The sequence below is a fragment of the Alnus glutinosa genome, chromosome 2 (genome assembly GCF_958979055.1).
Source record: "Alnus glutinosa chromosome 2, dhAlnGlut1.1, whole genome shotgun sequence".
Classification (NCBI taxonomy): domain Eukaryota; kingdom Viridiplantae; phylum Streptophyta; class Magnoliopsida; order Fagales; family Betulaceae; genus Alnus; species Alnus glutinosa.
Genome location: NC_084887.1, coordinates 36,946,137 through 36,968,401, shown reverse-complemented (window position 1 = coordinate 36,968,401; position 22,265 = coordinate 36,946,137). Strand labels below are relative to the sequence as shown.

General features: G+C 34.6%; 4 protein-coding genes across 4 annotated transcripts; 3 read left to right on the top strand and 1 right to left on the bottom strand.

The window, feature by feature from the left end:
• Positions 1 to 91: 91 nt before the first annotated feature.
• LOC133859910 (protein CYSTEINE-RICH TRANSMEMBRANE MODULE 11-like) lies at positions 92 to 2,279 on the top strand. The gene is made up of 2 exons (XM_062295489.1): positions 92 to 784; positions 2,025 to 2,279. The coding sequence occupies exons 1-2, from the start codon at positions 555 to 557 to the stop codon at positions 2,071 to 2,073; spliced, it is 279 nt and encodes a 92-aa protein (XP_062151473.1). The 5' UTR covers positions 92 to 554; the 3' UTR covers positions 2,074 to 2,279.
• Positions 2,280 to 2,587: 308 nt separating this feature from the next.
• LOC133859909 (ribosomal RNA-processing protein 8) lies at positions 2,588 to 6,017 on the bottom strand. Its single transcript, XM_062295488.1, has 9 exons — positions 5,763 to 6,017; positions 5,532 to 5,593; positions 5,350 to 5,401; positions 4,513 to 4,627; positions 4,276 to 4,370; positions 3,228 to 3,334; positions 3,027 to 3,141; positions 2,893 to 2,937; positions 2,588 to 2,783 (listed from the first exon to the last, which is right to left on the bottom strand). Exons 1-9 carry the CDS (start codon positions 5,946 to 5,948, stop codon positions 2,709 to 2,711), a joined length of 852 nt encoding a protein of 283 aa, XP_062151472.1. The 5' UTR covers positions 5,949 to 6,017; the 3' UTR covers positions 2,588 to 2,708.
• A 6,765-nt stretch (positions 6,018 to 12,782) lies between these two features.
• Positions 12,783 to 13,754, top strand: LOC133859908 (ribosomal RNA-processing protein 8-like). Its single transcript, XM_062295487.1, has 2 exons — positions 12,783 to 13,040; positions 13,216 to 13,754. The coding sequence occupies exons 1-2, from the start codon at positions 12,855 to 12,857 to the stop codon at positions 13,279 to 13,281; spliced, it is 252 nt and encodes an 83-aa protein (XP_062151471.1). The 5' UTR covers positions 12,783 to 12,854; the 3' UTR covers positions 13,282 to 13,754.
• Positions 13,755 to 14,218: 464 nt separating this feature from the next.
• Positions 14,219 to 16,376, top strand: LOC133859907 (chalcone isomerase-like protein 1). Its single transcript, XM_062295486.1, has 4 exons — positions 14,219 to 14,530; positions 15,512 to 15,755; positions 15,869 to 15,960; positions 16,052 to 16,376. The coding sequence occupies exons 1-4, from the start codon at positions 14,326 to 14,328 to the stop codon at positions 16,183 to 16,185; spliced, it is 675 nt and encodes a 224-aa protein (XP_062151470.1). The 5' UTR covers positions 14,219 to 14,325; the 3' UTR covers positions 16,186 to 16,376.
• Positions 16,377 to 22,265: the final 5,889 nt, after the last annotated feature.

The window sequence follows — 22,265 nt, the reverse complement described above, 5'->3', positions numbered from 1 at the left end:
GGAATGGGGCTTCAGATGAGCGAAACGTTTTCTTTTTTGGTAGATAGCACAGTATGGATAAGATGCTGACGCATAAAGAGACTAAATTTTGATTACACGTTGAGAGTCATTGATAAGGCCACTTGGGGAATTGGAGGTTCAGCCATTTAGCAATGGCTTGCACTGCCTGTTGCTCCTAGACACTCTCTACAAGCAAAGAAATCATTAGCTATATTTGCGCAATTACTTAGAACAACAAGAAAGGCACTCAGAAATAAACAAAATGATAACAACAAGAAAGGTGTTTGATCCACCAAAATGGAGCCCCACGATGTGATTGTTGAAAGGTGGTTGTATAACTGCCTTGGGGCCTTTGAGATCCCCCAACTTTTTACTAAAACTTGGATTAGGTTGAATTACAGCTGACTGCTTTTTGCACTCTTTGGACTCCAATAAGAGCAAGTGGGGAAGCTTCCTAAGAGATTTCGTGCCACTGGGGTAATGCTATATAGAATTGGAACACTCTACACTCCTCTCACTTGTAACACACATTACACTCTGCAGTCGAGCAAGGAATGAGTTACCACCATATTTCTCACGAGGTTCACCCCCCTCGAGGCAATTCAGGGTATCCACCTCCATATCCTCCACCGCCAGGCTTTCCACCACCACCACCACCACCACCACCAGGATATCAAGGGTACTTCTATGAAGGGTACCCTCCACCTCCACCTCTACCCCCACCCCCTTCCCACCCATATCAGCAGTACGAAGATGACTGTGGCTGTTTATTTCTAAGAGGCTGGTATGTGCTCTCTATCAATACAAATTTCCAGTGTGGTTTTTTTTTTTTCTTGTTACTTTTCTTGTTCATTCCTTTCATAGAGGGCTGATAAATATTGTTACTTTTCTGTTTCCATCTGCCGATAAATATAGTTACTTTTTCTTGTTCATTTATTTCATAGAGGGCTGATAATGTAAATGGGTCATGATATGCCTCTACTTTATACATAAAGACAGTTTTAAGACAGATTTTGTAGGAAATCTAGTAACAATTTGGGGAGTACTCTTGGAGCGATAGTCTGATAAACTCTAGATTAATTCTTCCCTGAAGAAACTCTGCACATCCAATTCGAGGACAATCTTATTTCAACCCTTCAAGCCTGGTCTAACCCTTCCAAGCTTGCACCTAGGAACCTACATACACCCTGTTGCAACAAAAGACATAAAACTTTGGTGTTTAGTCCGCCATGGGACCAACAGGGCCTAGATTCTTGGGAAATTACAATAAACAGCCTCAGCAGCCTAGGACCATGTTCAACAGACAAATATTGTTACCGACTAAATCTTAAGCAAAGGGGCATAACTCTATGATACAATTTTTAAGTATCCCACATAACTTAAGTATAATTTTAACCATGTGTATATAAGTTATTGGGAACTCTCATTACAAACTGGTTTTCAAGTGTGAGTTTTACATAAGTTTTGTATCATTTATGTCATAGACATCCACCACGTCGAGCATTAGATCGAATGGGTTGCAACATTTTGGTTAAGTAACGGAGAGAGCAACCTATAGGCTGGATTAAAATATCTTGGTACTATGTATGGGCACAATGTTAAGTAATTGAATATTAATAAGTGAGTGGAGCCTCCAAAAGAGAAATTGCTACCATTGCCTCAGTGTCATAGAGTGAGCCATCATGGACGTTTATTGCAAAAAGTGGAGATATATTACGATCTTAAGTGTCCCCACATGACTTAAATGGTATCTTCAACATATGCATATAAACTCTTGAATACCTTTCCTTTACAAACCTGTTTTCAATAATAAATTCTACGTGAGATCACTCACTAATTGGAATTAATGAGCACTTCATTGAATTGAGCCCAAATCCTCTTAATCTAGGTACGTTTTAATGTGGTTAGGCTATTGATTATTTGAATAAGAAAAAAAAAAAAGCCACTGATTGTTTGATTTTTCCTTAACCTTTTCTACAAGTGAGACTGAGGAACTTTCTCTGCTCTCTTTCTTCCTCTTACAGTTTAGCTACACTTTGCTGCTGCTGCGTGTTGGAGGAGTGCTGCTTCTAGGCCTTTCAATGTCTCTCATCATGTATACAAGTCTGGTATTTAGTAATTCTGCTTCCGAGGGGGCGACGAGGGAACTATGCTCTTGATATATCTGTCTAATTCCTCGCAAATTTCGAATGGTGGAATTTTAGCACTTTCATGCCTTAAATTTAGTTTGAGAAACTTTTGTATCATACCATTAATAAATTATTATTTTGAAACTTTTACTACCGATGTGAATTCTCTCAATTTCAAGTAAAATTGACAGGACAAAACTAGGACTTACAAACCTAATATTATATATAGAAGAATGCTAGAAATACTATTCCTTCTCGATGCCGGCACCTCATGAAATGGTCTTGGATTTATGGAAGGTGATCGATTGAAACTCGTCATTCAAACAGATTCCTCATAGAGGAAGGTGTGCTTGGCAGAGAGAGAGAGAGAGAGAGAGAGAGAGAGGGGTAGGTCTATAAAAGTTTCATAAAAATTACAATTAAAAAAAAAAAAAAGGTATTGAAAAAAAAAATTAATATATAAAAGAAAATTTTTGTAAAAAAAAATTTAATATATAGAAGAAAATTTTGGTAAATAATACATTAACTGCCACGGGCGAGGACAACCAAAAAAAAAAAAAAAAAAAATTGCTTTCAATGTCAGCGGCGCTTGTACAAACAAGGTTTCAGCTCAGGCCATTCAATTTCCTTCGTCTTCTTTGAAGTTTGCTTATCCTACAGCAAGAACGATGGATAAATTGGTAATGAGCATAACTCAATTTACTGCTCCTAAGTAGATATCTTTCTTAGACAATTCTTAGGACCATAACAAGAAGCCATGTACCTTTTTCTTGAAGTATAATAAAATAAACATTTTATTCGAGAAGTCCTGCAAATATACATGTAAGTGAGCACAAAGATTCAATTGATCACAAAGGATCAATCTTATCAGGCAAATGATGAGGAACACGAATATACCTTGAATATAGAGGTAAATCCTAGCTCACAGACGGCTTTTGAGAACGTTTTTGGGTCTGCTCCTCCAGTATTAGGATCAAACCTGCTCCTTACTTCTGCTATCAAAAGCCAGCCACTGCAAACAACCAGCATAAGTGATAGGCTTAACAGAAAAACGAATCATGTGATGTGCGAAAGATTTAGAAAAAATAGGGTGCAAACCGTGATTTAAGGACTCTATGTGCTTCTTTGAGGTAACTTGCTAAGTTAGTCCCCATAAGCGAGAGGCAAAAAACAGCAACATCGACGACTGAAGAGTCAAGGGGTGTCTGCCAATAAGCACAAAAATTTCATGGAAAGTGAGTGCCTCCTGCAACTTGTTTATAAACATTCTGAAACAAAACCTTTCAATTCTAGATCATTCGTGATTTCTTGCTTCAAAATTTTGGAAGCTAAGAAGTGATAAGGTCTCATATCACAGTAGTGCACAATCACCAACATCATGGGTATATTGAGGCAACAGAAGCGTATGCCTCAAACTGCCTAAAACTATTAGAAGCGCACTATACAGAACCCACAAGGGCCGCATTACCCATTTTCTTACTCAATCACAACTTTCATTTGCTTAATTGTTTCAAAGGAGATCAATTTATCATAAGGGAACTATAATTTTTGGAGGAATAGATGTATGGATGTGTTTTGCAATTGAGCTATAGTTTTCTGAGTTCACAATTCTAACAATACATCCTACACTCAGACACCTGCCCATGAAAAGAAAGTTGCATAGCCTGATCCCACAATTAGCCAGACAAGGTGTATCTGAACCTTTAGATATACCATTAGCTGTTAGACATAATGAAATGCACAATAAAAAGCGCCATCCAGTTTTTAAAAACATATAAAACTTACATCTCAGGTTTGGTAACTGCAAGCAGCCATATGGCATGAACATGTCCCAGAGTGAATTAAACTGACAAGATTCTTACTAAAGAATCATCAATAGTATCCCTTCAACAGTTTTTAAGTGAAAAACACCCCAAAAAAGGCCAAAATTGAATGCAATATGCTCAAGTATGTTATAAGGCTTATATAACAAGTGTTGTCAAAACTGGAAAGATAAGTGCATAATGTTATAAGGCTTACATAAAAATTATCAATATAATTCATCCAAAAACAAATTTTTTTTTTTTTTTTTCAATATAGTGATGCTCAAGTATGAAAGACAATGCATATGGTAATTCTTTATGATATTCCGGATACAAGCACATACCTTGGACATGTCACAAGCAATTACTGAAGGATCATTTGCGACAAGATCAAAGGAGAATACTTTATTCTTCACATTTTTTGCAAGCTGTGCATCCCCTGATACAGGGTAACAAAATGATAGCCAAAAGAACATATTGGCAAGCATTAAAGACTTGATTACATTCTGAATGTTCAGTAAATTTTCATTGCAATAATCAGCACCAAAAGAAAAAAAGAAAAGAGTCTAGTAACTTCTCACCGCAGCCAAAATCAGCTACAACCAATGAAGGGCTGTGATCCTTTAGCCATTTTATAATTATATTAACTGGCTTTTCTGGCCAATGTGACATTTGCTCTTGATATCCTGCATGATACTGGCCAGGTATGTAAGACATAAGTTTAGATCCAGCTTGTCAAGATAAAAATAAGCCATCCAAATAGTCTTATTCAGAAATGTCTTTTATGCTCAAGGTTTTGAACAAACGGAGAAACAAAGCAGCTACAGGTATAGTGAGATTCAAAAGGTAAAATAGTAATATGAATATTCAAAACATAATTCAACAATACCCATGTAATTTACGGGCATCTGTGAAGGATTTCTATACAAAGCATTAGCATGTACATGTCATATTGATCGGAATAGCAACTAGGCTTGGCCTTACACACGTAGTGGGCGGTACAACAGCAATCAACCTCAAAAATCCAGGGATCTTTCCACTATTATTGGTAATAAATTACTCTTAAACACCTAATATTCTGCTCTCCATCTGGATAGAATTTAAATTTCCGAGTCTCCATCTGGGTTCAATTTGGATCCTCAATATCTTAGACTCATAGGATACCAATTTCAGCTACGACTCTAATCTACTTAATGCATTCACAAAAAGCTCAAAATGGCTCCGAAATATGAGAAATCCTGGTTAACAACCTACACCCAATTTGCCGCATGGAGCTGTGCCGAAGGAACAGTTGTATCATACGGCATTGTACCTTTTGACATAATTCGCAATTCAATACTCTTGTGCTCCACATATTCTTTGCAAACATTACTTCATAAGAATAAAATTGAAAACCAAATAGAAGGAACAGCACTTACAACATTAAATAATTCTGGGTCCTCTTTGAAATACTCAAGCGCTTCTTTTCCACTGACGAAAAATAAAAACAAAATGGCTTAGATAAAAAATGAAAGTTTGCCTTGTAAGAAACAAAGAACGCCTCAGAAGTATAACCATTGCTATTGTGAAGCAGTGAATAGAAGAAACTGCATAATCTTACGTGCAAGTGTAGAGCTTCTCGTTAATCATCCTGAAATGCCCTCCTGATAACCTAGCTCTCATCTGCCAATTATTCAAAATAATAACAACAATAAAATGATTAAGATCAATAACAATCATAAAAAATATATATACATATAATAATTAAAAATTAAAAAAAAAAAATTTTTTTTTGACAAAGTACAAGGGTTTTTCGATGAATTCGAAGTAATGATGATAACAAAATACGTACTTTCTCGAGAAAGGTGGAGGATTTGGAGAGGCCCTGAGATTTTGGGCGCTTGGCAAAAGCACAAGCAGCAGACTCTTCTTCTTCTTTGCGTTCATCGATTTCTTCAACCGCCGCAGAATCGTCCTTCTCGTTCTGAAATTTGAGGCGTTTCGCTCTCTTTCGCTTTTTGCTCCGCTTGCCCTCCATTGAATTTGTTCACAACGAACTCGAAGTTGCTTTTCTTTGTAGCTCAGTGAGCGAGCTGAGTGTTCGGGGAAGCTTTGGGCCTAGGGCTCTTAATTATATCACAGAAGACATAGCTCTTTTAGTTGGGCCTGTGCCTATGCCTGAGACCAAGGTAAATGCCCAAGGGCCTTTTTAATCCTTGTTTTTAAAAATAGTTTTCTTTTTCTTATTTTAATTTTCTATTCATAAAAGCAGAAAATAGTAGAGGTGAAAACCCGGTACCGGTTACCGGTTATTGGCTAAAACTGGTAACCGAGTAGCCGGTTAACCAAGTTTATTATGATCAACGTGATTTATTATGCTCTTGTAAAGAACTTTATTTCTTTATCTGTAATTTCTACTAGAATCGATGGTGTATAGAGAAATGATGATAGAATAGAGATGGATTGAATAGAATGCAATAACTATATTGAATAGAATCAAAGGAACATAAGTATGAGCAATTCGAGTAGCCCAGTTTCTCCCAAGGTCACCAAGAACTAAAACAAGCTAAAACTTTTCATGATTTTTACGAGCTTTACAAAATGCTATTTAAAGCCCAAAATAACAAACCAACCTAACAGATTTGGCCCGAGATTCTAAGCGGAATCCAAGCCCACACACGTTCCTGTGTAACAGCAACATGCGTCTAAAAGTCCACCTCAAAACGCACCGTCTTGAGCTCTTCTTCGCTTATTAAACTACCTCTTCAAAAAGGGAAATGATAGACAGGGGACGGTTGTCCGTCCCTTGTCCATCTTTTAATAATAAAATAATATATTATGTTTTTTGTTTTTTTCATTTATCCTTTCTGATTTTTTATTTTTTGTTTATATAATATATTATTTTCTGTATAAATGATCCCCAACTGTTTCCCAACTAAAGGCTGGCTTCTCCATGACGCGCCACGTACCCCTTATGTCTGAAATGCACGTGGCAGCTCTAATACCAAATCATTCTAAGAATCTAGTGCATATATTCATGAACTTCAAAGCATTAATTGTTAAAGATTGACTTACATTTAACAAGTTTTTGTGAAAGATCTTGTCGGATAAAATAAGATAATGAAGTAACTTATAGGGTAAGTAAGCTTATTTATTTATAGGATAAGTAATTTTGAGAAGATACTCGTCGGAGAAGTTGACGATGTCAATTAGTGCATATGGCTTGACTTGTAAAAGAAATTTACTTCTCCAAGAAGAAATTGACATGAAACTTACTTGTAGAAGAAGAGTGTTTGCTTATTTATTAAGTTTTACTTCCTATAAATAGGTATTACACGCCATGAGTAAAAAAAGGAAATTCAAAGAATTTCAAAGCAAAAGAAAAAGAAAGAAGCAAAGAATGAAAGTTTTTCTTTCTTGGTGTGCGGTACTAAGTAAAAGAAATAGAGGTTTTTCTCTTCTTAATGTGTCGTACATCAATACATAAGTGAATGAAATTTTGGTGTATTGAGACTTTAGACTTTGAGTGATTTTCTCCCCGTATCTATTATTTAATAGTGAATTTTTTCTACGTCTCCTACAGTGGATGTACCTCAGTTTGAGAGAACCACTTAAATTTTTGTGTCATCTGTGGTTGATTTATTTTTTCTTGTCTTTTTAATTTTTTTCGCATCTCATTGGTCCCGGAAAATAAGACTTATTTCTTAACAGTAACTTAGTAATTAATTTTAAAACAAATACTTTTAGATGATTGTAACCATTACGTTTCCAATTCTGTGGACTTGGATTCAAGAGGAAAATTCAGACGACCCGGGGAGTCAAGAGGAAACTTCGCACATAAATGCTTAGGACAAGAATGAGAAGTGGACGTCGTGAAGAAGTCTTCTCTCTCTCTTCAACGGATAAACCTCCCCCTCACCACCTAAAATATCAAAACTCATTAAAGAAAATATGGAAAAATAAAAATATCCCTATTCTTCAGGAAATTAAAATAATTTTTTTATTTCAATATATATTTTTATTATATATATATATATATATATACCCGATTATCGATTATAACCTAGTATATATAATTGTTAAAACCGATAACCGCTCTAATAAAATCAATTATTGGTTATTTCTAACCGAGTACCAAACCAATTTCTCAATTTTTCGATTACCAATTTTAACCGGCGGATTCCCATCGCTAGAAAATAGTGTGAGAATTACTCCCCCTATCTCCTTTTTTTTTTTTTTTTTTTGTGATGAGCTGTTTTCTTTTATTAACTGTCCCAAAATATCTAGATTTTTGAAAATAAAAGCATTCATCCATTTAAATTTTAATGTCTTATAATTGTAATACTTGAAGTAGAACCCACCTTTTTTCAAATTTGAGTCTTTTTAACTTTTCTCGACCCACATTAGGGCATTTTTAAGGATAAAATCATTACAGAAACATCCCAAAAGCTGACAAATTCTTCTTAAGTTTTATACCTCAATCAAATAAGGTTAACAATTTTTGACACAACTGTCGAATTCAACAGGAAATTTAAAGGTTATGGTTAAAGAATCTAATATGTTTAATTAAATGGGTCGGGTTAAGATTGACCTAGATTGTCTTATACACATGCTTCGATTCAACCCTAATCCGACACGCGATATAATCATGTGCAATTTTTGACATGACTTGCAAACTCGACATGAACCTAATATAAAATTAGAGAGTTAGGGTTGAAGGGTTTGACTCGTTTATTAAATGAGTATGGGTTATAAATGACCTATACAATCTTATATCTATATATCAACACGACCAAAACTCAATATGTAAACACGAATCACCACCCACACAATTTATATGCAGTTGATTTTCATGCATTTCCAAGAAAACGAACCCCAAGTGAAGAAAATGCAATGTGCAATAGGCAAGTCTTATGATTTGCTGTAAAGAAAAATTCAAGCAAACCGATCTGTTTCTTTGCACCCCAAAAAATAAAAGCAAAGCTGAATACATAAATACATTTCCTTCCCACCAAAATGATAAAGAAAGGAATTAAACATTTTTAATCATAATTTTAATCATTTAGGGCTCAAGCGATACAATTAAGCACATGATAAAATTGCAATTAAATTTTTAAAGTTTGGTCTTTAAACTCATACATTTTTAAAAGCGCACATATTTTTCGTAATTTTACATTTTCAAACCTCTATTTTGTAAAAAATGAACTCTTAAACAAAATATTTTTTGCAATTTTCTTTAAAAATACATGTTTTAACTTGAAAATTCATACAGCTAAACGGACTCTAATAAGTTGTTTAGATAAAATATTTTAATGTGAAATAAAAGTAAAAAATATTTTGTGTTTAAATTGTTTATTAATGTTTTTATTTTGAGAATAAAAAATTAAAGATAAAAAACAAAAATTTCAAGAAAAGGCAGATATATTCAGCGGATATATTATAGCCTCTTCACTCTCTGTTAAACTGTCCTTTAAAATCCGAACGCCCTAAATGCCCAAAGCATTATTCATTTCGGGAGACGAGCCTCGCAACCACTTGTAAACATTAATTCCTCATCAACCGCACTGATAAGCACTGTTAACTTCTCCGATTGATGTTTGATTCAACGGAGGCGGCTCGAAGCAGCTGTCAAAGATAAAGCATAAAACTTAAATGGATTCGTGGTATTATTTATTGAGAGTAATATATTAATATCTAATATATTATTATTATATTAAAAAAGTCATGTCAAGGTAGGCGAAGGAGATAAATATCTACACCAACCAATCCATCATCATCCTGGATACTAATTTAGTGGACTAGTTCTACATATATATATATATATATATATATATATATATATATAAGCCATCCCTGTCCGCCACTTTCTACTAGAAAAGTATATTTTATTAAAAAAAAATAAGAAAAATGTATTTTATTTTTTTAAAAAAATGAAATAAAACACTTTTCTTGTTGAATGTGACGGACAAAGACAACTAATGGTCTCTTATATCTATCATTACTCGTTGAATGTATCTGGCTTTTCTTGAAATTTTTGTTTTTTATCTTAAATTTTTTATTCTCAAAATAAGAACATTAATAAACAATTTAAACACAAGATATTTTAAAGGGAAAAGTACACATAACCCCCTTAAACTACCACTCAATTGTCAATGTACCTCCCAAACTATCAATTGTGTCAATGTCCCCCCTTAAACTACCAAAAAATGTCAATATCCTCCCTAAAACCAACAAAAAGACAAAAAAAACCTTAATTTTTTTTAATAAGACAAAAATGTCCTCATAAATTCAAAAAATTAAAACTAAAACTAAAAAATTAAAAACTAAAAAAAAAAATTAAAAAAAGCAACGAAAAAGGAACAATTTTTTTTTAATTAAAAAAAGAAAACAAAAAATAACCGATTTTTTTTTAAAAAAATAAAAAAGAAAACAAATGAAAAAAAGAAAAAGAAAAAGAAAAACCTGTTTTTATTAAATTAAAAAACGGAAAAGAACAACTTTTTTTTTAAAGAAAAAAAAAAGAAAAATAACATAAATTTATTTATTTATTTAAACAATAAAACAAATTAAAAAAAAGCCAGTTTCTATTAAAATAAAAAAACGAAAAAGAACAAATTTTTTTTTAAAGAAAAAAAAAACTGAAAATTATTATTATTTTTTTAAAATAAAAATAAAAAACAGTTTTAAATTTTTAATTATTTTTTGGAAGAAATTTTTGTTATTTTATATTTTTTTTAATAATTTTTTTTTTAGTTTTATTTATTTTTAATAATTTTATGAAGGACATTTTTGTCATTAGGGGGACATTGACATTTTTTGGTAGTTTAGGGGGGGACATTAACACAATTGGTAGTTTGGGGGGTACATTGACAATGAGGTGGTAGTTTGAGGGGGTTATGTGTACTTTTCCCTATTTTAAAAATACAAAAACATTATTACTTTTATGTCACATGAAAATACTTTCTCAAAACAACCTATTATAGTCCGGTTGGCTGGACGATTTTACAAGTTAAAAGATGTATTTTTAAATAAAATTGCGAAAAATGTTTTGTTTAAGAGTTTGATTTTCAAAATAGAGGTTTTGAAAACATAAAATTACAAGAAAGATATGCTCTTTTAAAAATATGTGTTTAAAGATTAAACTGTAATTTTATCAAACACTTAACTGTATTTTTAAAAAGTATGAAAATAACGGATAAATTTAGTGTTTTTTGTTTGGAAAAAGTACCTACGTTGCGAGTGGCAGGAAAAAATTGGTAGTTGAGCGTCGCTTGAGCCCTAAATAAAATTGTCAAAGTCGGAATAAGATTTGAAATGGAGATGATCCTGGTCTGTCGATGTCATATTAAATTTACCATATGCTATTTATGTTGTTTTAATTCCTTTCTTTTTCATTTAGGTGGGAATGAAATGTATTTATGTATTCAGGTTTGCTTTTATTTTTTTGGGTGCAAAGAAACAGACCGGTTTGCTTGAATTTTTCTTTACAGCAAAACATAAGACTTGCCCATTTAGCATTGCATTTTCTTCATTTGGGGTTCGTTTTCTTCAAAATGCAAGAAAACCCACTCCGTATAGATTGGGGAAAAGAAATTGTACCCGCAGGTAGGTTGATTGTAGAAGGGGTAATTTGTGTTTACATGTTGAGTTTGGATCATATCGAGACATGCGTATAAAATTATATAGGTCAATCATAACCCGACCTATTTAATAAACGAGTCAAAGCGCAGGTGAAAAATTAGACCGAAGAAAAGTGAAGTACTTGAGATCCAATAATGGATTGGAGTACAGGAATACTGAATTCTTGGAGTTATGCAAAACATAAGGCGTTACTCGTCACTTCACTGTTAAGGAGACTCCACAACAGAATGGAGTTGCCGAAAGGATGAATAGAACACTATTGAAAAATGCGAGATGCATGAGGTTGAATGCATGATTACCAAAGAGTTTTTGGGCTGAGGCAATTAATTATGCATGCTTTTTGGTTGGTACCCTTCAACCTTAACCCTCTAATTTAGTATTAGGCTCATGTCGAGTTTGCGAGTCATATAAAAAATTGCACTTCATTATATCACGTGTCAGGCTCGGGTCTAGTCGAAGTATGAGTATAAGACTATATAGGTCAACTTTAACCCGACCAATTTAATTAAACAAATTAGACTCCCCAACCACAACCTTTTAATTTCGTGTTGGATTCGAGAGTTGTGTCCAAAATTCTCAACCCTATTTGATTGAAGTGTAAAATTTAAGAAGAATTGTCAGCTTTTGCGATGATCGGGTGTGTTTGGTAAAGAGTTTTGAGAGAGGAAAAGAGAAATGAATTGATTAATATGATATAAAGTAGAAATGAATTTTAAATTTTTGTGAATTGTTTGGTAATTTGAATATATATATATATATATATATATATAAAGTAAACTTTTTTTCTTTGTCTTTTTTAAAGAGAAAGTGGAAAAGTCGTTTGTCCTTAAAAATGCCATGATGTGAGTCAAGAAAAGGTAAGAGTCAAATTTGAAAAAAGGTCATCTATATAAAAAAAATTTGAAAAAATGTGGGTTCTACTTCAAGTATTATAATACATGACATTAAAATTTAAATGGATGAATGCTTTTATTTTCGAAAATCCAGATATTCTGGGACAGTTAATAAAATAAAATAAAAAATAAAATAAAAAACGAGATAGAGGGAGTAATTCTCCACTATTTTCTGCTTTTATGAATAGAAAATTAAAATAAGAAAAAGAAAACTATTTTTAAAAACAGGGATTAAAAAGGCCCTTGGGCATTTACCTTGGTCTCAGGCATAGGCATAGGCACAGGCCCAACTAAAAGAGCCGTCTTCTGTGATATAATTAAGAGCCCTAGGCCCAAAGCTTCCCTGAACACTCAGCTCGCTCACTGAGCTGCGAAGAACAGCAACTTCGAGTTCGCTGTGAACAAATTCAATGGAAGGCAAGCGGAGCACAAAGCGAAAGAGAGCGAAACGCCTCAAATTTCAGAACGAGAAGGACGATTCTGCGGCGGTTGAAGAAATCGATGAACGCAAAGAAGAAGAAGAGTCTTCTGCTTGTGTTTTTGCCAAGCGCCCAAAATCTCAGGGCCTCTCCAAATCCTCCACCTTTCTCGAGAAAGTACGTATTTTATTATCATTATTACTTCGAATTCATCGAAAAACCCTTGTTCTTTGTCTTAAAAATATTTTTTTTAATTTTTAATTATTATCAATATACATATATTTTTTTATTTTTTATGATTGTTATTGATCTTAATCATTTTATTGTTGTTATTATTTTGAATAATTGGCAGATGAGAGCGAGGTTGTCAGGAGGGCATTTCAGGATGATTAACGAGAAGCTCTACACTTGCACGTAAGATTATGCAGTTTCTTCTATTCACTGCTTCACAATAGCAATGGTTATACTTCTGAGGCGTTATTTGTTTCTTACAGAAAGGCATTGGGTTGCCCTTCTCTAAGCAGATTGTATAAAGAAACTAGGAAAAAAGTGAGTGCTCGTGGTTGCAACACGAAGTCACTCACTCTTAAACTGCCCTTTAAAATCCGAACGCCCTAATGCCCAACGCATTATTCATTTCGGGAGACAAGACTCGCAACAAACTTGTAAACATTAATTCCTCATCAACCCCACTGATAAGCACCGTTAACTCCACTGATAAGCACCGTTAACTTCTACGATTGACGTTTGATTCAGCGGAGGCGGCTCAAAGCAGCTGTCAAAGATAAAGCATAAAACTTAAATGGATTCTCGTATTATTTTAAAATGTCTCACATCGTTAAGAGGCGTATGATTTGGTTTACTCACTTTCAAAAGATACTTTGAAAAAGGAAGAAATCTGTGACTCTATACCATGTGAAAAGTTTATGGGCTTATTAACATTCTCAAAAGACACATTGAGAGAGGAGAGGACACCATGTTTTATAAAGTGTCAAGGCCATGTATCTCTTGGCAATGTGGAACACTTTAACATGTTCCTTCATGTGTGACAACTTTGGCCAAACACGTGTTCAATATCGGAAGGAAAAGACCCATCATCGTCTAAAGAACTTGGTTCTGATACCATGTTAAATCACCACTTGTCCTAAAAGTTTAAACTGATAGAAAAAGATAAATTTAATCAGTTAATCAATACTTTAACATTATTTATTGAGAGTAATATATTAATATCTAATATATTATTATATAAAAATTAAAATGAGCTAGACTCTGCATTCATGTCGAGGTAGGCCAATGAGATAAATTCCTACACCTACCATTCCATCATCTTTCTGGATGCTACTGCAGTGCTCCTCATTCTATCCTCACTGCCTTCTCTCTATATAAAGTCTTCGGTGTCTTCGTGTTGCAACCACAAAGCACTCACTTTTTTCCTAGTTTCTTTATACAATCTGCTTAGAGAATGGCAACCCAATGCCTTTCTGCTAATAATGAGAAAGTTAGAGAAGAGAAGAGAGTAGCTGAGCCAAAGGATGAGGTGGCAGTTGAGGTTGAACCCAAGAGTGGGATTTCCTTTCAGGTTAAACTAGATGATGGAAAGCAGTTGGGTTGTGCTGGTTTGAGGAGGAAGCATGCTCTTGGCATGAATCTCAAGATTTATGGCTTTGGTATTTATTTTTTCTATCAAAACCTCACTTATTTCACATGCGGCTTGTGTTTTAGTCTAGTAGAGTTTGGCTTGCTTCCAATAAAAAATTTACTGGAAATCTTCCGTATAAAAATAAGCGGTGGATTGCCTCTAGTGAAAAAATAACTTGAATTCTCCTCCAATCTTTCTTGATTTCTTCACTGGAGGCAGGACAAATTCAGGCACCATAATTCATCTACTTACACAGAGATATGTCAAAACCTGTAGCAGTGTAAGTAATGCATCATTTGCATGAGCCCCTGATTTTCAATATGGAAAGCAACTTACTTGGATGTCATAACAATTTGAATAATGGATCTCACACAAAACAAAGTTCCAGTCAGTAAGATGGCAAGATGCCAAAACTTTTTCCTGAGCATATTTTTTCTTTAGAACTTCACCAAATTTCATAGAGCACAATTTTATTTTGAATAGTAATTGTGTAACACCCCGGTTCTATATTGGGAAGATGAATAGCTCACATAGAGTAGGTGGTTTATAAAGATATTCATAAATGCTAAGTCTTACATTGCCTAATTATTCTAGGAAAACTCCAAATTGACTAATCCTTTTGGGATGATAGCGCAAATGTGACTAGTACTTTTTCTTGAGTTGTTACAAATGGTATCAGAGTCACCTAGTAATGCCAGGCCATGTGATATTGGAGCGCTGTATGACATGGCTCTGACAAAGATATTAGGAGTTCAAGAGGGGGAGTTTGTAACACCCCAGTCCCATATTGGGAAGATGAGTGGCCCACCTAAAGTGGGTGATTTATAAAGATAGTCATGAGTGTTAAGTCACAGATTGTCTACTTATTAGGTAAAATTAAGCTTTACAAAGAATTCTAGAGAAATTCTAAATTAACTAGTCTTTTTAGAATAATAGCGCAGATCTGGCTAGTGCTTTTCTTTAAAGATCGTTTCCAAGGTCATAAGCCGTGTCATTCTTCAATTTGCAGGGATATATGCAGATAGTGAGAAACTGAAGGATCTTCTGAAGTCAAAGATTGGGGAAGCCCCACCAAAACCCACAGAGGAAATGTTCCAGTTGGTAATCGACAGTGATGTCGGCTTGGTGGTGAGATTGGTGATGATATTTCCTGGCCTTAACATGAGTATGTTTAAAAAGAACCGTGATGATCGTCTTGTAGCATCCATAAAAAAACTAGATGGTGACAACAAGAATGAGGAGCTCGCAGACAAGTAACTAGCACAGTCCTTTCCTATCAGCGTCATGTATTCCGAGGAGAAAACCAGAAAACTTTACCTGAAAGCTTGACTCTTTTATTTTTTATTTTTTTCTCTGTTGATTACAGGGTCTTGGGTCAAGCATCCGGCAGCATTAAGCTACCAACCGGTTCTGGGATGGAGATTTTTCGGCTTCCAGGATATATTATCCAAGCAAAAGGTACGAGTAAAGTTGGGAAACTTTATTTACTTGTGCCGTATATTCATTATTTAGAGAAATGAAATGAAAAAACTGTTTTTGATGGGTGCAGTGCTGGGTGAAGTAGTGAGCCAGGCTGAGGGTGAACTTCTGTGCAGGGCCTACGTACACATGTTTCTGGGAGATGATCCCCTTGACAAAGATGCCAAAGAAAAATTTGGAACGTATCTGCTTTCTCTCTTCTAATCACACACTAAACTAAGGTTTAGTGAATAAGGTTTACCTACTAGTGGGCTCTTTGGAGACACCAGATGAAATTTAGATCCCTATTGAGTGAGAAATTGCTCAATAATATGTATGATAATGAGAATGTGTTCTGGATTCTAATATAGGATCCATCTGTCGTAAATGGAACTTGCTGGTTTATTTAGAGATTATTTGGATCCAAACTACCAAAAATTTCTTACTGAATAAACTTGCGTGGTTACTGCCAAAGAATAAACCAATAAACAAATAAATAAAGTTAGGTACAACATCATGGAATTAACTTATTTACTCTTTCATTACCAAGAGGCATTTATACCAATTACAAAGTGGCAACACAAAATATTCCTGCTGCTTAACCTTGAGTTTGACCCTGGAATGATATTCTCATGTTTTATTTTGAGTTAAATTTAGTGCCAGTCTGGGAATCCTAATTATCACGAACAAGTTAAGGTAAATACATGAGCAAGCAAGTGCATTTGTATCTGAGCCTAAAACCTTGGGTTCAATGTTGAGTCTGATAATTTGTATATAACTATGGAATTGGTACTAAAACCTTGGGTTCAATGTATTTTTGGTCGAATCTTTCATCCGGGTTTTTGTTATGGAATTTCTCATGTCACACATAGCTAGATGTGGATTGTAGAATTATTCTTGTAAGGCCTTGTTTGGCCAAAATTACCAAATTATGTATTGAACCGATCGATTGGTGTTTTAGCTTGTAGGAATGTGCAGGGGTGTACAAACGGTTATAATCGGCGGTTATTGGCTAAAATCGTTAACCGCCTAGCGGTTATGAATTTTACCAACCGCAACCGCTAACCGCCTAGGCGGAGGCGGTTATTTTTATAGCCTCCGGTTAGCGGTTATTGTCTCAATAACCGGTGGTTTTAAAACCGCTTTTCAACTTGAATTTTGAGCTGGTTTTGGGTCTGTTTTGGACCAATTTTGGGCTGGTTTTGGACCCATTTTTGGCCCATTTTGGGCAGATTTTTATTTTTCAAAAAAGAATTTAATATTTTTTAGACCTTTTGCATTTTGGTACAAAATTAACAAACCTAAATAAAAATCCAAAATATTTATTAAAAAAAATACAAATACAAAACACAAACAAATAGCCACATAACCAAATGACCAAATCCAAAACCAAAAATATTCAGTTCATCAGATTCTTCCGAGAAGCAAAAATGACTCCTTACTTCAATCTCAGGCTCCACTGGATCCTTGTATCTGCAGCCAAATATTTCGTAAGGCACGTTTTAAGAAGCTTATTAAAAATATACAGTTCTAGAATCAAAGACTCAAGCTCTCTATGCACAAGCAAAGAAATATGCACAAAAATAATTCAAGTAAAAATGGCTAATGGGCTAAAGGCTAATATCTGGACCCCAGATGTAGTAACTACAGCTGCAACAATGGCAGATCAATAGAGAAATTTCAGAACATGAAAGAAAATCATCAGATTTGAAATGATAAAAGCCCAAAGCCAAATCAAGTACACAAGCACATAATATGTCACGGATTTGTGATCCACAATAACAGATCTGTCGATGGATAACAAAAAATCGTCTGATAAAATAGAAATCATCATTAAAATTTTAAAAGAATGCTCACCTGAAACCGAGAATCCAAAGGCGATGACGCAGTGAGAGAGAACAGCTGGAGAATGACGGAGGCGAAAGGCGACGAAAGGCTGCGAAAGGCAGTGAAACTGAGAGAGAACGGCTGGAGATTGGATGGTGGATGAAATTGAAAGTTTCAACTTTCAAACCCTAGGTCCCTAACGGCGCAAGGCTGAAGTGCTGAACTTGTTGAGTGAAAAATGAAAATGTGAAATACTGATTAGTGATTCAATGAAATGAGTGAATACTGAAGTTAAACGGCGTCGTTTTGGTATTTTTAAATACCAAAACGATGCCAGCCAGGCTAGCCAGCCCATCATCTCGCGAGTACCATTGGAGTATTATTATTTTTATAGATTTTAATTTTTAATATATATAACATTTTTTTAATTTTTATAATATATATAGGAAAGCGGTTAGCGGTTATTAACCGCTTTTCGCAAGCCCTATAACCGTTAACCGCCTCCGCCTAGGCGGTTAGCGGTTATACGGTTATGCGGTTAGCGGTTATAAACGGTTAGCGGTTTCAAAGCGGTTATAACCGCTCCGTTTGTACACCCCTAGGGATGTGTGGATAAACTAGAACTTGTGTCTTATGTTGATTCATTCAATTGTTGAGCTTTGATTTGATGGTCCAAATTGGTGATACCCTATTAATTGCCTCTACCTGTTGATTGGTCTAAAAATTCCATTGCTAACCATTTGCTGATCTACAAGGTTGTTGTCTTGTATCCGAGAAACCTTGATTTATGCCAGAATCAGTGGTATATTCATATCCTCTATTTAGGGAACATGTGGTGTACCATGAGTAATGCTACATATCATCCCTTTATCCTCCTAAAATTGATGTGGTTCTTAAAATCACAATTGGATCAAAATTTAATAATGATCTATCATAAATTCAATGGTGATTTTAAGAGCCACATCAATTTTGAGAGGATAAAATGATGACAAGGGGATGATATGTAGCATTACTCGGTGTACCAATGTTGCGTCGGGGAAGGGTTTTCTCTGTATGGTTTTCTCGTGAACTATATATGGTTGGTGCATTTAGATGGTCAAAACACATCTCGTGAACTATATATTTCAAACTGTTAGAACACATCTTTTTAAATGGTCAAAACACATCTTTTTTTAATATCTCGATAAAAATGTATGTTTTTATCCCAATATTTTTCTTGGTTAATGGATTAGCTGTTGAAGTATGAAATGATGTTGGGTTATTTTTATGCAAACTATTAATCATGTCTCTATTATTTGTTAATTTGAAATAATTTGTCTGTTGATTTAGATATCGTCGAATTAGTCATCCTCAGGGAAATGGCAATGAAGAGGTGCGGGAATGCTACTGTGGTATAAGAACATATCTAAGGACTTCATGGATAGAGAAAAGTCCGGGAAGATGATTCTTTGGATGCACTCAATACGGCAAAGGATTGAAGGCTCGCATTACAAGTATTTTGAATGGTTTGAACCACGCATTTGTGAACGTGGCGGCAAGCTTGTATACGAAATGAGGTTTAGGATTAAGACTATGGAAGAAGAACTTCGTAAACAAGCAAAAAAAGAGAAGCGATCAAATGTCCTTTTGTTTGTGTCATGGGAATTATCTGTTGCATTTTTGTTTGATTTTCTGTTTTCGTTTTAGATCACGTTTGTTTATGTAGTAGCAACAGATAAAATTGGGCATGATTGTACATGAGCGTTGATGCCTTTTGTTCTATGTAATCACCTATAATTTTAAAACATTTGCTTTATTTATAAATGCCTAGGTAGAAAATCCAATCCTACGGTAATGAGGTTCACATCTACACAAATAAACATTGAAAATTGTTTAGACACAATGCTTTAGATCAATGCCTAATTTTAAAAGGCATTCTTTTGACATGCCATTTCCCATTGTCTCACAACTTAATCTCCACATCAATATCTACTTGTTCTACAATCCTTTATTTTTCTTCTATACACCATTGCAACATGAACTACTAGATATGATGCATAATAAAAAAAGATGACGTAGAAATTAACAAGAACATGAAAATGATGATAATCAAGAATCTTGATTCCCGTTTCCATTATTTGGCAAAGGGAACAAACCACTTGTAGTTCAACGCCTGAAACAAATGCATATGTCACAGGATAACCTGAAAGGGAATGTTTGGCATAAGTTTTGGGGAACCGTTTAACTTGGACCGTAATTGAATCAATTTTGTGGTTTACACTTTACAACCCAAAAGAAGCTCTTTTCAATTTCACAATTTTGCCTCGATAGAAAAAGTCACATCATCCATCTAGCAAAAGAACATGACATCAACTCCCATTACAGAGCAAATTAACTCCATTACTTGAGTATTACATAACTTCCAAAACATAATACATTAACACAAAAAATATTAAAATAGAAAATCAACTTTAAAGAAGGTACATATTTTGTTCTTTTGTCATCATCATCAAAGAAGGCTTCTTAAGAGCTTCATCTATAATGCCAACAACCAAGTAATCAGAAACAAGTTCTCCCTGCAAAATAGTTGCATAACACCTTCTCAACAATAACTTACGAGACAAACTAAGAGAGATGCTATTCAACTCAACTAAGCCATAAACACAACTTATTGGACATTACAATTCAGAAAAGGCTGGTTGTTTAGTAGATAATTAATAGACACTAGCATATAACCCGCACGATGTGCGGTTTGTTTTTTATTATAATTTAATTTCCAAAAAAAATTGAAAAACACGTCTTGAGAAGGAATAGTAAAAAATAAAATTAAAAATTAAAACAAAAAAAAAAGGTAGGAAAGAAAGATAGCAAGTCAAGCACCCAGCTCCGCCAGATTCATATCAAAAGAGATAAATTACAGCCATACAATGTGAATCACTTTCTTCACTTATGGAAGTTGAAGAAGAACCTAAATTCATAATTGATAGCTTCAAATTTTTTGAGTAGAGCTCTTTGCAAGACTACCCTCCATCTGGCCAACCAAAAGCAAGTGAAACCAAAACTAGAAATGTACAACATATCAATAAGTAGAAATCTTGGAATAAGGTATGGTGTATTTGGGTATTGAATTTTTGAAATCTGAATTGAATTTTTATTCTGTTTGTAGATTTCGAGGTAAAGAAATGTGTTTGGGTGTTGAATTTTTTAGATTGAAAAATATTGTTTTTTAATGGTTGAAAATGATTGAAGGTTTGAAAAGTTATGTATAATGATTGGTATTGTGAAAAGTTGTGTGGGATAATGATTTAAATAATAATAATTTATTATATATTGATTATTTAATTAAAAAATGAATAAATAAAACTTTTTTTTTTTAAAAAAAAATTAAACATAATTAAAATTAAAATAAATAAAAAAAGCAAAGGGGTGGCTGTCAACCTTTGGGCGTGGCAGCACGCCACCCCCAGAGGTGGCCAGGGGTGGCGCGCTGCCACCCCTAGTGGCCGGGGGTGGCTGCACGGCAACCCCAAAGGGTTTGGGGTGGTCGCGCGGCCACCCCCAAGGGTCAGGGGTTGCCGCGCGGCCACCCTCAAAGGTCAGGGGTTGCTGTGCGGCTACACCCAGAGGTCTGGGGTGGCCGCGCGGCCACCTCTGGGGGTGGCTGCCCCTTTTAATTTTAATTTTTTGTTGATTTAATTTTTAATTATTTTATTAATTAAATGTGGGACCCACACATTTTTGGAGACAACTTGTCCTGTGCGTGGGTCCCGGTCATCAAATCAGAGTTAGTCTTGAATTGAGAAACAATTCGGGTGGAATCCGAGTTTTTTTGCGGGTGGGCAAGTTTTAGAAAAAACCCGAATAAAATCAGGATTCTATCCTGAATCCAAACACACCATAAGGATTATGATCAATGAATGAATTATCCTAACATCATAGGCTGACAAATCTGAAAGCATCAAGTGCAATGTGCTTGCATAAACATAATCACTAACTTCTAAAGCATCAAATTTCAAATTCAACAGTTTATTTTGTCACAAGTAAAATTACATTAGAAAATATGAGTGGGCGTGAGAGATGCCAGAACTTAAAACCAGGACTACACATGCCCATAAAAAATTCCACCAAACTGGGACAGTTCAAAATAGAGGTTTGAGCCAAAGAAAATTACAAACAAAAGCATATATGTATACAAATACAATAGACTAATTAAAAAAAAAAATGAATGGTTAATAAACTGTCAATATGCCAATTGATGCTAACCGTGCAGTTATCCGGACAAGGCAATGGGCTTGGTACAGTTGTGTTTGAGTTATCACTGAGAGACCAAAGAAACGGAGTTCCATTTGAAAACTTGAATGATTATCTGCTTTGGTTAACTACCAAAACAGAGACGATAAGTTCATATATTTAACAAGGACTCAGAGAGTCGTTTACAGGGAGATTAGACTGTTCTCAATGCTCAGAGCTGAATTTGGACTCTGCGATGACCCTTGCTC

Coding starts and splice junctions, on each gene's coding strand:
- LOC133859910 (XM_062295489.1), top strand. CDS start 555: ATGAGTTACCACCATATTTCTCACGAGGTTCACCCCCCTCGAGGCAAT. Junction 785..2,024: donor TGTTTATTTCTAAGAGGCTG/GTATGTGCTCTC, acceptor TTCCTCTTACAG/TTTAGCTACACTTTGCTGCT.
- LOC133859909 (XM_062295488.1), bottom strand. CDS start 5,948: ATGGAGGGCAAGCGGAGCAAAAAGCGAAAGAGAGCGAAACGCCTCAAA. Junction 5,402..5,531: donor GAGAAGCTCTACACTTGCAC/GTAAGATTATGC, acceptor ATTTTTCGTCAG/TGGAAAAGAAGCGCTTGAGT. Junction 2,938..3,026: donor GATTTACCTCTATATTCAAG/GTATATTCGTGT, acceptor GTATATTTGCAG/GACTTCTCGAATAAAATGTT.
- LOC133859908 (XM_062295487.1), top strand. CDS start 12,855: ATGGAAGGCAAGCGGAGCACAAAGCGAAAGAGAGCGAAACGCCTCAAA. Junction 13,041..13,215: donor CCTCCACCTTTCTCGAGAAA/GTACGTATTTTA, acceptor AATAATTGGCAG/ATGAGAGCGAGGTTGTCAGG.
- LOC133859907 (XM_062295486.1), top strand. CDS start 14,326: ATGGCAACCCAATGCCTTTCTGCTAATAATGAGAAAGTTAGAGAAGAG. Junction 14,531..15,511: donor TCTCAAGATTTATGGCTTTG/GTATTTATTTTT, acceptor TTCAATTTGCAG/GGATATATGCAGATAGTGAG. Junction 15,756..15,868: donor AATGAGGAGCTCGCAGACAA/GTAACTAGCACA, acceptor TGTTGATTACAG/GGTCTTGGGTCAAGCATCCG.